Source organism: Haliaeetus leucocephalus, unplaced genomic scaffold (assembly GCF_000737465.1).
Source record: "Haliaeetus leucocephalus isolate CR32 unplaced genomic scaffold, Haliaeetus_leucocephalus-4.0 Scaffold915, whole genome shotgun sequence".
Lineage (NCBI taxonomy): Eukaryota > Metazoa > Chordata > Aves > Accipitriformes > Accipitridae > Haliaeetus > Haliaeetus leucocephalus.
The window spans coordinates 4,031,912-4,045,206 of NW_010973351.1; the positions used below are offsets into that span (position 1 = coordinate 4,031,912).

The 13,295-nt window shown below is 37.5% G+C and overlaps 1 protein-coding gene across 1 annotated transcript in view; it reads left to right on the forward strand.

Annotated features, from left to right (window-relative positions):
• MOCOS (molybdenum cofactor sulfurase) overlaps positions 1-13,295 on the forward strand; it is a 219,387-nt gene that overhangs the window by 157,899 nt on the left and 48,193 nt on the right. The window contains exon 6 of the mRNA XM_010583594.1: positions 10,223-10,422. Within this exon, the coding sequence (XP_010581896.1) occupies positions 10,223-10,422 (200 nt within the window). The remainder of the gene's footprint in view (positions 1-10,222; positions 10,423-13,295) is intronic.

Consider the following 13,295-nt stretch of genomic DNA (forward strand, 5'->3'; position numbering starts at 1 on the left):
GAGCTCAGGTGTACCAGGTTGCCGTGGGAAAAGGCCAGGGCTTCCTTAGTGTGTGCTGCCTCGCTTCTCTTCCCTGACAGCGGCTCCCTCTGAGCTGGTAGCATTCATCCTTCACCGATGCCTTGCTCAGATCAGTATTTTCTTCTAACCTTGTCTAAGTCTGTCTTCAGGGGCAGTTCTCTAGTTTACCGTAGGTCTTGATTTACAGCACGAGACAGCATGTGGTACACATCAGAATTGCTCATGTCTTGAAGTACTTCAGCTCTTCTGAACTGAATCTGAAGTACAGATTCTGACTGATTTATGGTGTTATAGCTTATCGAAGCTGATGTAATACCAAGAGATTAATTCTTAATAACCAAGGGGTTAATTCTTTCTGAAGCACACGACCTACAGTCCTTAGAAGGAAGCAAAAACTAGAATAAATTACTTTATAATATTCATACTTTCTACTTTAGGTTTCTCTTCCAGTCTTCTGTTTAGTAAATCCTGCACACTGGACTTGCAATTGATTGAAATACCTATCCTGTGCTTACAAAATTACAGATGTTCAGTCTTTCTCCACGACACTACCTTGTTACTCATCACTCTCATGACTCGGAGGGCACACAATATTTTAGGTGCAGTGGATTTCAGAAGCTCATAGGAATGAGCAATGTAATGACAACCTGCCAAAAGTTAATTTATGCCAGCCAACACTGCAGGACATTATAAAAATACTGGTACTCTCTTACAGAGGTTATTGCTGAGTGTGCCACAGCAGTGGCCGTACTTTAGAAGTACTGGCATCTCACTTTTATTGAATGAACTCTTGAGAAGTGAAACTGGGACTGTAATATCATTGCTCAAACCTGTGTGTTGAGAGTGTTCAGCATTGTGGCAAAGTAGCCATTTTTTGCTCTCAGTTTTTCCTTTCACTATCTGTGAAACGTTCTGTATGTTCACACATCTCACTATCTAACAAACCTCGCCAATGACCTTCAAGAGATCTGAGCCTGCCACATCCAGGCAGGAAAAATGGCCACATGAAGGAAAATGTGTCAGCGGGTCACCCTTTGGTCCTCACAAGAACAGTGAATGATGTAAAGCAGAGTTAATGCTGTGACCTTGAGGGAGGGTCGATAAAAATGGCAGTAAAAAATTAAAGAATTCAGGGGTTCCTGAAATGTTTAGCTAAAGGTCTCTTTTGTGGTGTTAATGTAGATATTTATTAAAACAGCAGTTGCCTGTTTAAAAAGCTTGGGACAAGTCCTGGTATAATTCAGTTTAGGATGAGGTCCAAGAATCCTGAGCGCTTTTCAATATTGACTGCACGCTTCCTTATGATTAAGGCATCAAATCAAGGAAATTTCAAAGCAGTTTTTAGGATTCATTGTAGCTGCTTTATTACCTCTGTCTCATGAATGACACTGTTTGTTCCCTCCATGGTAGCTATTATTATAAAAACATTACCCAGCAGAGACCTAGTCTGAGAATGCAAAACAAATGGCAAAGCATCCTTTCAGGCTGTGATAAAATTATGAATATCAATAAATCCAAAATTGCACTAAGAATAATAGTGTTCTGTTAATAATAATGGCTAGAGCTTATTTTATGAACTTTCAATATTTCTGAATGTTACAGATACAGAATGGAAAAACTGAGTGAATTTTTAGCTTGTTCCATCACTAGTCAATGTCATGCCTTAGAATTTGTTGTCTGGAAACTTTTCTTTTTCTGTATCGTACTTCTTGGTTTAATTAAACGAAGCTGTGGTATTTCCTGTAATGCTGTGATGGGCAATTTCTGTGGAGCCGTAGAAAGGGTGGGATACAAAGGCTGCAGAAGAGCAGACATAGAGCATCCCCACTACTTCATACACTGGCAGCCACAGCCCTGGTTCAGAGATTGCCAGAGAAAAAGAGGGAAGGTGTCCAACCAATATTATCAGGCAGGGAAAACCTGGAATGCAAATTGATATCCTGCCTTGGGCACCAAAGTGTTTCGCTGACAGAGAAATTCCAGAAATGTTATGTAAAAAGGATTGCTAATGTAAAACCTGTAAGAAGGTAGAGTCAAACCGGTGGGTACTGAAGTGTAAGGTTTGAGCACACAATTACCCATTCTTCTTCACCTAATGCAGGCATGGTGAGCTTTGAAGCAGAACTGATTTATATCCTAGCAAGACTTCAGATTGGGATCTGTCATCTTAGGGAGAAAAAGAAAGAAGTTGGCTGGGTTTTCAGAATATTTTAAAGGGTTCTCTTGATGCTGAGGGAGAGATTTCCTCCTAAGAAAAACACATTTGGATTTATCTTTATATTCAGCTTATTTTTGGTGCAGGTAATTTGTCTCCATTGGTCTGCAGCTCCCCTTAGGGGAAAACAAAAACCAAAACAAACAACCCACAAAACTGCGGAGCCATTAGAACATCATGAGACCATCAAGTAGTACCGGTGACTGGCTCTTATAGAAAAGTTATTTGAGGGAAGAATTGTGCTTAACTGCAGACCTGATGATAGTATCATAGTCTCTGGCTGAGCAGAAGATGAGAAAGGTTTCACTCCTACTACATTAAAGTGATTAGAAAGTTGTTGCTGACTCAGATAAGTAGGTAAATAAATAGATCAGTAAGTGTTCATGCAAAGTCAGTGCTGAATTAGTCTTATTGACTTGAAAACATAACACTTATTGCCCCTTCTTCCGTTTTCTAAATCCCCATGACTGTAGCTTTGAGACAAAGAAACAGTTTTATGCTCTGCCTCATATTAGCAGTCTAACTGTTGAGAGCTGAAAATACCAGGAAACAAGCAGTAGTAAAGCTTTCACATGCTAACTTCAAGGAATTGTGCATAGCAGGCTCCATTAAACAAAGGACAAAGCCACTTTTATAACAAAGCAGAAAACAGGCCTGTATGTTATATTCAGGTTTCTAACAGCTACCGGGAGAATTCATGTGCTTTTATAGTACGAGCTTCTCTTGCATTTAGTCATTAAGATGACAGAATCATAAGCAGAAGTTGTTCTGCTGGACTGAGAAAAACCTTGGGAGATAAAGCCTTTAGAGGTAAAATGTGAGTATCACATAAATACGTACTTTTAGGGATGATTCTGTTGTTCTCACAGAAACCTCTGTGGGCTCATGTCATCCAGCACTCTGGAGCTGCGCTTTGAATGCTGCTTCCATGCGGTGTGCAAAACAGTCTACCTTTTTAAGAAAGCCTCCCCATTCGTCTTTTATGTTGCTGGTTTTATGGTTTGAAAAGTCATCCTGAAATTATTTCCTCTGCTGAGAGTATGGCTTGGGCTCATGGAAGAAAAAAAAGGATGGACAGACATGCACACACACCCTCCTCCGGCTCAAAAAAGAAACCTCATAACAATAGCAAACAGTAAATTCAATGTATCTTACCTGGAGCTTATTTGAATTATTGGAGAGTTTTCAGTCTAACAAGCAGTTAACTGAAATTGGATTGTACCTGTAATTAAAACAGTTATACTAAAAGTGAGTCAGCCAGCTGGCACATACAACTTCCCCTCTCTCATACTACTCCCAAGAAATTTAAAAAAAAAGGCAAAGTATTCTTCATTATGATGTTTGAAAATTAGGAGCTGCTTCTTTCAGAATGTGCTGCTCGTTTTATTCAGAACAAAGACTTCTAACTTCCCTCACTGTGTGAAAACAGAGCTTGAATTAGCCGCTCTAAAGAAGTGGGAGATGGGGCATCAAAGAGCCTTCTGTTCATTAAGATAAACACCAAATATGTGTTTCATGTTTGCTTTTGGTATAACATTCTGAATAGAGGATTAAGCAGTTGCTTCCCACAGTCTTAAACTATTGAGATGGTGTGGGAGAAGGAGGAGAATAAAAAGATTTAAGCTATTATGCAAAGAATTAGTGTTGAGAGAGTAAAAGGTCCCCCATTGCCCATTGAATTCTGCATGGATTTAGTAGTGTTGAGAGTGTAACATGCCGCTCCATTTTGGACACACAGAAAGTACATAATTAAGTTGCAGGAGTCCATCTAAAGTTTCAGTCTGGACACTGATCTTGTGAGATGGACTGTTGCAACTTAATTATGTACTTTCAAACAAAACTATGTACTTTTCACCCCCCAAAATTTACATAGTTTCATAACTGAAATTTCCTTTTAATGTAATTCTTTTTGTTACATGGAAGCCTGCTCTAATCTATGCGTGGCAAGGTATTATTTTTTTGGAAGTACAAATGACATCTGGGGACACAGATTTTTTCCCTTCTTGCTCACCAATGCAGTCACCTCGGTTGCAGAAAAGGTCATGGTCCACCCCACTTTGTGTTCCCCAAATCAATTTTTGTTACATGTGTTTTATAGATCAAGTTGGTTGGACTGTTCATGTGAGTCAGTGTGAATACGGGGTTTGCAGTCTGTCCGTGCTCTCTGCATTGTCTGTGACTGTGGATGATGGATGGTTTTACGAATTTGCTGATAAGCCGGTTGCAGTGTTTTATGTTGAGTTTTATTGAACTAGATTTGCTAACGGTTATGACCAATATTGGAATGCTATTACATTAGAAGAGCTCCTTTTGTTGACTCCAAGGAAGTGATAATGTATTAAATTCAATGCTTAAATTCCATGAGGGGCTCTTATACCCTTAGTTCTGTTTTTAAAAGTAATTTTTAGTTGCTGTGAGCCAACCTGTAAGCTCATTTTCATGTATTTTTGATTTATATTCGGTTTATTTAATCTTTAACCTATCAGTTGTAGCTGCTTAGAAGTTACATAATTTTTTTCATATATTTTTTCCTCTAGGCATCTGCTACTCCTCACTGTGGGAGACAGGCAGTAGCTAGATTTGGTCTGACTTAGGACAGCTGTTCTCATAATTTAGGGGAAAAAATAACACCAGGAAAGCGTATATTTAATATTTTTATCGATGAATGTAGGAGCTCTACCAGAGGACGAGTGAGCAAGGTTTCCTATTAAGTCTATTACATTTTTATTTTTTTTTTTTTTATTATTTGCTCTTCTAGTATTGTATTTATAACATTTCAGGGTTGCACATTGGGGGCAGGGGGCTGGATCGTCATGTGAATGTTTCATTGTCATGTTTGCAGTGTTTTGTCTGAAGCAGGATTGCTAAAAAATAGCAGTGGTTAGAATACATTGTTTAATGTGATTTTAAGCCAAAGCACTCACATTTGCAAAGGAGATATATGAAGCTACCATTACCAAGTTCATCCTCAGGAGATGTTCTTTGGGAGAATAACACTAAGTAGGTGACAGACTTCAGTCGGAGACATTCAGTTCTACACATAAAAGAACACCAAAAAAAGCCCAGAAATGAATCTTAATGTACGCTTCCTGAAGGAAGTGAAGGAAGGACTCCAAATGTTTGACAGGATTTACAGGTTCCATGGCTTCATTAGCACATTGACTCACAGGTCCCACATGGTGATCTGTCTCGTTTGGGATTTATTAGAAGGTGGCTACCTCTTGGTTTTCACTCCCTGCTGATTGGTTTGCTGAGATTTCAGCTCATCATTTCTCTGCCTCTTTGCTATCTGTTAGGTAATGCTGAAGAATAATGAATCACATCATTGATCTTTTTCTTATCCAAAGATATATGTGAGTTTGGATTTACTAGAGTAACAGAGAATTTGTTCACATAAACCTCAATTTCTGTGGTTTTTTCCCATCAAGTTAGAAAAATAACTCTATATTTGATTTATGGCTCCCTTCTTCCTTATCTCCAGTATTTAATTTCTCATAAGAGAGATAAGAACTGTATGTGAATGCAGATCACAGAGGTTTCTGAGTACAGCCTGAAAACCTTAAGCACCAGAGCTTTCATTCTAGAGGCTCAATTTCAGTCTCTGCTTTATCTTAATCTCTTTATTCAAAATCTTTTATAGATGTTGACATACGCCTATCTGTCTACAGTTCTTGCAGGAAGAACTAACATTTGAACATCTGAGCTACTGAAATCCTGGTTGTTTCAGAGAGGAGATTGTATGCCATTACATGTTTGCCATTTATGTAATGCAAAACCAGGTCTATGCTGGCTCAAGAGCATTCTATACTGAATACTTATTGGGCATCTGTGTATCTCATATTTCTGTGATGAGATAAAATTCCACTGGAAAAATAAAATCTTACTGTATTTTGCATATAACAAGCAGATAATAAGACAGAGGTAAGGCAAATACAAGAATTTATCACCAGGCAAGCCAAGCAGTGGATTTAGAGTACTGTGGTGACAACTGTGCATAGTTTGAATGCACAGAGTTTGAACCCTCTTAAAAATGTGAGATAACTTACGTTTCTCTTACAGATGACTGAACTGTCCCATAGTCTCTACGGATAGGCATATGCACACATGCAATTCCTAGGGAAGAGCTGACATTGTACATGTATCCATGGGTTATCCAATGCACTGGCACTCTGAATTTTCCATACTGGAACAGTATCAGTTTCCATAACAGTACCTAAATGGAAGTATAAGATGGGTCAGTAGGTCTGAGATAGTGCTAATCTGTCAGGACGTAATGTACAAACATACATCAGCAATATGAGGTTTAACAGCATCTCCACAGGTTCACTTAGAGGTCTTTGCCCAGGAGGTTTGTACACAAAAGTACAAGCTTGCTTTGTGAATCTCTTCTGCTCCATAACTTTGCTACTACAGAAATATATGGCATTCATTGTGGCAACAAATAGTGTGAAAAATGAGGTGCTATAGGAAAGAAGAATTAATTAAATGATCGTGTCTGGCTTAATGTAAAGTCAAAACACATACACGGTATGACAAATTAGTAAGGGGCATATTAATCCACAGAAGTGCAGGAGTTTCCCTTTTGACAGGGAAGTCCTTACATTTCTACCATAGGAAGAAGTAAGTCATTAATGAGAGCATCCTTTGTGCTGAATGTGTTCCTACACACATAAATACAGTGAATGGCATTAGATAGCCTTCAACCGGTGTAATTTAGACTATATCAGATTCATTCTGATCCAAATTACAGAGTGCATAAATTGTTCTTCATTTTAAAATCATTTTTAGGAGCAACTAGATGCAATTCACCTTAATGAAAAAATGCAGTGATAAGGAATAAAATCCATAAAGTGAGAGGGAGTCAGGGCACTTGAGTCCTTCCCAGCACCTTTGCAAGATGAAGTACTGATGATTTTTCCAAGCTGTAAGTCTTCCCGAAGGCTTAAGGTGTGCTACTTCTTTTATCCCCAAACAGGCAGCTAGGGAAGAGTCTCCAAGTATTCAGAGTTAAGGAACTGGGCATAAAACCAGAGTTTAAAATGCAGGAATGCAATAAGGTAATAAATAACAATTCAACCATAATATAGAAGATTACCTTCTCATTTACCTTAGACAGGCTCAGTCAAGCAATGAGTTTTATTTTTGTCACCCTAAATATGAGACTAGATGCAATAATGCAAGTCCTTAGATCATGTTAGAGACCAAAGATTTGTCCTGGGTTTTATTTTCTCTTCTTCATATTCTTTTCCCTAGCAGGGAGAGGGAGATGAGGTAAGCACTGGATTTATGCAGGATACAGTACAGATCATTTTGTTTAGCAAAATGAAAATAAATCACAACTATTTTCTGAATATACCCCTCTTTCTGTCAGAACAAACTTCAGATTGCCGGCATTTGTTTCACAGGGTTTTCTGTGACATCAGACCTAATCACAACCTATTCTGCTACTTAAAAATACGGGACCCTGGCAACACTGCTTCCGCTCTCCAGTCACGGGGCAGCAAAGCAACTGCAGGCTATAGCACTTGGATTTGTCAGAATAAATAATTAAGAGGCTCATCAGCTTCTCACTAATGAACAAGGAAATGTGATTAAGCAACTTTAAAAGAGAATGGCTGAAGACAATATAGAAATGATAGCAGGATGATTGCTGTGAATGAGAGACTGAAATTTCTGAATAAGAGATTTCTTCAACAAGACACAAGGACAGTAGTTTAATCTTCCATTAAAAGATTCCTGCCAATTTGGAAAAGCTCTGAATCAGGACATTACAGACGTCTCAGGAGCTGACAAGGCAGTCACTTCTCTTAAGACAGCTACTTTCTGGCAGATGCTGAGAAATAACTTTTTTTTATTTTTTTTTTTTTACTATTTCAAGACTCTTAACTTCTACCAAACAATGACTAGGACATCTCTGACTAGGCAATCTTTTATTCTCAAAAACTCTGAAAATACAAATCATCTTTCAGACCAAAATGTTCTAGAGATGCTTGCCAAGTTTACTGTGGCTAACATCTAGAAATTGTACTGATTAGCTTCTGGCAACCTTCCTTGAAAGTGCTTTGTGTGTTAGTATCTCATTAAATATCTTATTCCTCTTTATTATTCTTTAGCACCAAAAAATGTACTTCCACCTTATATCTAATCTGTTTCTATGCTTTTACTGTCTGCTCTCCTAGCTTATCTAAAGGAGATAGCACATAATATAGAAACTTGAAGGAACATGAAATAACAGAAGTTGCTGTAATTCTTCAGTATGTCAGGAGAAAGATATCTTATTTTTTTCCTTTGTATACATTCATAAATGACACAGTCTTTTTATGAGTAAAGGCAGCAAGCAGATTTATGACAAAAGTCAACAATCAGATTACAAGATTTCTGTCCAAGGGTGGTTATATCAGACAGTAGAAGTTTCCAGATACTTAGATATAAAAATGGTATGCGCGGACGTGGGAGACTCGTAGTTACACAGTTTAAAAAAAGAAAGCAAAAGAAAATGTCAAACATCTTTTTAGTTACAGAAATGCTCATGTACCTCAAATAAGATACTCAACATTACAGAAAATACTCTGGGTCTAAAACCCAGGCAGAAAAATATTGTGCTACTTCAGAAGGCTTTTGAGGAAATTATTTCCTTTTTTTTTTTCCCCCACGATGTAAGCCCACCATAGCGCAATGTATAATATGCATAATAGAAAGCACTTTGGATTTTCAGCCAAAATTCCAGCTGTCTCCAGCAGACATTTAATTGGGTTTAAACATGTTGTTAGCCTTCAGGTATCTCCCTGTGTTTCTTACAATACTTTGAGATCTTATTGTTATCTTCTAATTGTGTTCCATAAAGATGCAAATTCATAGATTTTTCAGTTTTTACATTGAAGATTGCCTGTACTTTACTTGTTCTATGTGATAAATTACTGTTTGATTAGGGTTAGTGTTAGGGTTATTCCTTTTCTTGTACCGTATTTATTGTCATACCCAGTTACTTGTCTCCCGTCAGTGGTTTATCCCAGTGAATGTCACAACCTACTTCTTCATTTCAGATTATATATGTTCTCCTTTGACTGAAATGGCTGCTTTTGTATCTGATAATTCTCTTTTAGCTTCCTGCAGAGAACCAAAATATCCCCAAAGCCGTAGGTGACCATGGTATATCATCCTATGGCATATCCTCTGAATACAAGAATGAGAAGCCATTTCAATAGGGACATCTAACAGAGCCACAACGTCCTCTCAGAAAGCAGAGATGTAGAAGAGGTCTCCATCTGTCAGGAAATCTCTGCAGTCCTCTTTTCTGAACTCCTCAGTGTAGCAAAAATAAAAACCCAAACCAAAGACAGACAACATATTTCCTCTTTATGCTTTTTCTGGGCCAAGTTCTGTGAAAACTTCTCTGCAAAGCTTCTCTGGAGCAAATAGATTGCATGGGTGTAGTCGATGAGGCATTCACAACATCCTCTTTTTCTTCTGCAAAAAGAAGAGCAGGCTTGGAAGAATATTTCTTCAGTATTCAAGTAAATTCCTTGTAGACTAACACTTGTCTTTTGTGATTTAATTTAGAATTTTATTATTTTTATTTTGACAGAGCAATTTGCTTTTTGTGCTGTGCTAGAATTGATGCCTCGTTCCCATTATCTCCAGAGCCAGAACTGGAGCAAAACTTGCTTTTCAAATTAACTGTGCCAGAACGTCTCAGTGATATGTATAGCTTGGAACTATCAGTGTTGTAATGCGCATGAATCCCTTTCAGTGTAACTTTAGATTTCTACAGTAGATAAATTGTAGATAAATCCTTGGTACAACACTACTTCTGAAGCCTTTGTGTGAGGAAAGAAACTTCTGCAAATTGTATATTCATTTAAAGGAACCCCAAAATACCAATTTTTAGCTAGTTACCTCCCACTACACCATTCTGAAAAATCATCCTTTTTTTACATTTCCATAAAAATAAGGCATCTGACACATACATGCACTTTTCTTTTGTAGGTGGAATGGAGAAAATAAAACAGCATACCTTCACATTAGCTCACTACACCTATACTGTGCTGTCTACCTTAAAATATGCCAATGGGGCTTCTGTAGTACGTATTTACAGCGACACAGATTTCAGCAATCCTGATGTCCAGGGTCCAATCATTAATTTTAATGTGCTCGATGAAAACGGAGAGGTGATCGGCTTTTCACAGGTATGTTTTTCTCTTGCCTTAACTAAATGTTATGTTTATATTTTAAGCATATTCACAATGAGTTCTGTATTCTAAAGGAAATACTTTGTCCATAGTGGTCCCTTCTGAGGTTTTGGTTTTGTTTCTTCATAGCTCTGCACAATATATACACGCCATTTTTAAAGTAGTAGAAAGAGAATCCAATAAATAGCACTAGCACAATGCAAAGTACATAATAGCCAAAGCCAATATCTTACAAATTTAATGCTCTACACGTAGGAAGTTTGGAAGTGGACTTTTTAACAGGATGCATTGACTAGGCAGTTTGGTTTCTTGCTGACTTCCTTCTCTGTGGTACCAAATAGTCTCAAATATTCAAAACATTTCATTTCAAAGAATCCCATATTTTAGGAGTGAATTAGCCGTTTATACAGTCTTGAATACTTGTGGCAATGTTCAGAAAAGACTGGAGATACTAACACAGCTGGGTGGGCAAAACAGTCCACAAATGCTCTGATGTTGCCTCTGTCCTTTGGTTAAAACCAAAACCTTTATTTGCACTTCTGATTTGCACAATTTCTAAGTAAAAATGGCTCTTGGCTGTTTCACTTCTTTAAACTCAACTGTACCCTCAAAGAAAAAATATTTTATAGTCTTATGCCTCCATTGTGGCTGTTTGCTGCAGTGGCTGCTTGTAAAAAGTTTCTTTATTGATCTGTATCATCTGGATTGTGCTATTCACCAGATTCTCGTCATTTCTGGCATGAGTACGTAGAATGAAGAACTAGAAAGTTTTCAAATGCATACCAGTCACATCTGCAGTGCCTGTTAGATTACTTTGTTTAATTAAAATAATGCGCAATGTAATGACTTTTAGAAATTAACAAGCAACAGCACTATTCTTTCCAAAGCTATAATACGTGTGATATATATATAATTGTCTTCTTTATGGAATGAAATTCTTTCATAGACATCTTATAGCAGTTATGGGGGAGAAAAATGTTTGCTGCTTCTTTATGATTACAAACAAAATACGTACAGCAGAGAGTAAGCTTCATCAAACTGACAATACAATCTCATCTTCATACCTGTGTGCATGTCTAAAATTAGATAGGTTTATTCAAATCAAATTTAAATCTAATACTTCTGTTAATGGTTTAGAAATGAAATAGTGTCCTCTAGTTTGGTCATGTCTGTGATCTACACATTCATGTGGATTCACTGGTTAGTCTCCAAATGCAACCTAGTGGAGTTAGGAGAACAGTTTCAGAAGGCTCCCAGAAAACATTTTGGGGATTTTTTAATGAAGGGAAAATTGGATGACATTTCTCTCTGACATACCTACTACTAGTGGACACCAATTAATGTCTCAGGTTGTACTTCAGCTAGTATATTAAAAGAGAAATGACAGAATGTCCTATTCCTTTATGGATGATATCCCATCTATAATTAATTACTTATAGCCAGGCATCCAACCAGTTCTATTTGTCTTTCTGACAGGCAATTGTTATGTGCCCATTGCCTATTAGAGGGCACAGTGTGGCTGGACATTAGCATTTGGTAGCCTGAAAAGGACAATCTGACTAACTGATTCCAGAGAAAATATCATGACGAGGTTTGGAGCAGTTTATTCAGACCATTTGAGATTGGCAAGAAAGACTTCATAAGTAGACAGTGTCTTCAGAGGATACCAAGCTTACATTTAAGCCTCAAGATTTACATAATTTACATGATATTCAAAACTCTGAACTAAGTCCAAGATATTTAGAACGTGAAAGGCGTGTGTTGAAATACATGACATTTAACACCGCCACTGAAAAATGAAAGCGGCGAAAAAATGATGTCTTTCATCTGTGTAGCATTTGGGAGGAAAGCTGTTCTTACCTGCTTCTATTATTGAAATCCATTTCTCACTGTTATCAGAGTTTAATTACCAGAGCTAACAAGATTGTGCCACTAAACACAAACATGCTTGAATTACATACGTGGGGTCAACTGCACCAATAAGAAATAACCACAATCTCAGGTTCATCCTTGAGTAAAACCTTCATTGCAGTACTCAAGATCAAATGAAAGCATTTCATTAAAGTGAGGCGCACAAATGAAACGATACCATGATTGTACTCTCAGGGATGGCAGCGTTTTTGACAGCCTCCTGTCCCAATATATATGATATAGAACACTTCGATGTGAAGAAGTGATAAGGTGGGAGTGAAATAATTGTGGAAGTTGAATTGCTATTGCTTTTTCATTTAACTGTTTCTTTGTGATTGTTGAAGGGTATCACTGTTTTAGGGTATTATATTTGGAATAAACTTGCTTTGTATACTATATGTATCATTGATTTGATTGACAGTTTAATTACCGGTTTAGTTAGTTTAATCTAAATGGTAATTAAAACAATTAGAGGGACTTGCAGGCTTCAAACACCAATAGTCACTCAAAAGCTTTGTTTTTTCTTCAGATTTTTCATGAAACATTTCTTTATCTAGGGGTAAAACCACTACGGTTTTTAAATCTCCATAAACCTCTTGTCTTTGGGCACTAAAACGACATTAAATTTCCTCCTTTGAGCTGCACCAAATACTTCCCATGAAAATTATTTCCTTCAGTAAAGCTGTCTTGTAGACTACTATTGGTAGTAATTTGTTCTTGAAATTACTTGGGAGGATACCTGTATTCTTTTCACGCAAGCTGCCTGTCCTCTGCAGTAGCACGTCTGTCATTTTATGTTATGTGTTTATTTGCACTGCAGCACCAAAAAACCCTGGTTATGAACAGGGGTTCATGATGAGTACTTGACAGGTCCAGGATGTAAACCTGGCCTTTATGCCAAACAGCTTCTTCATATATACTTGTCTGGTTAAGAATGGATAATTCTCCAGCGTTATAGT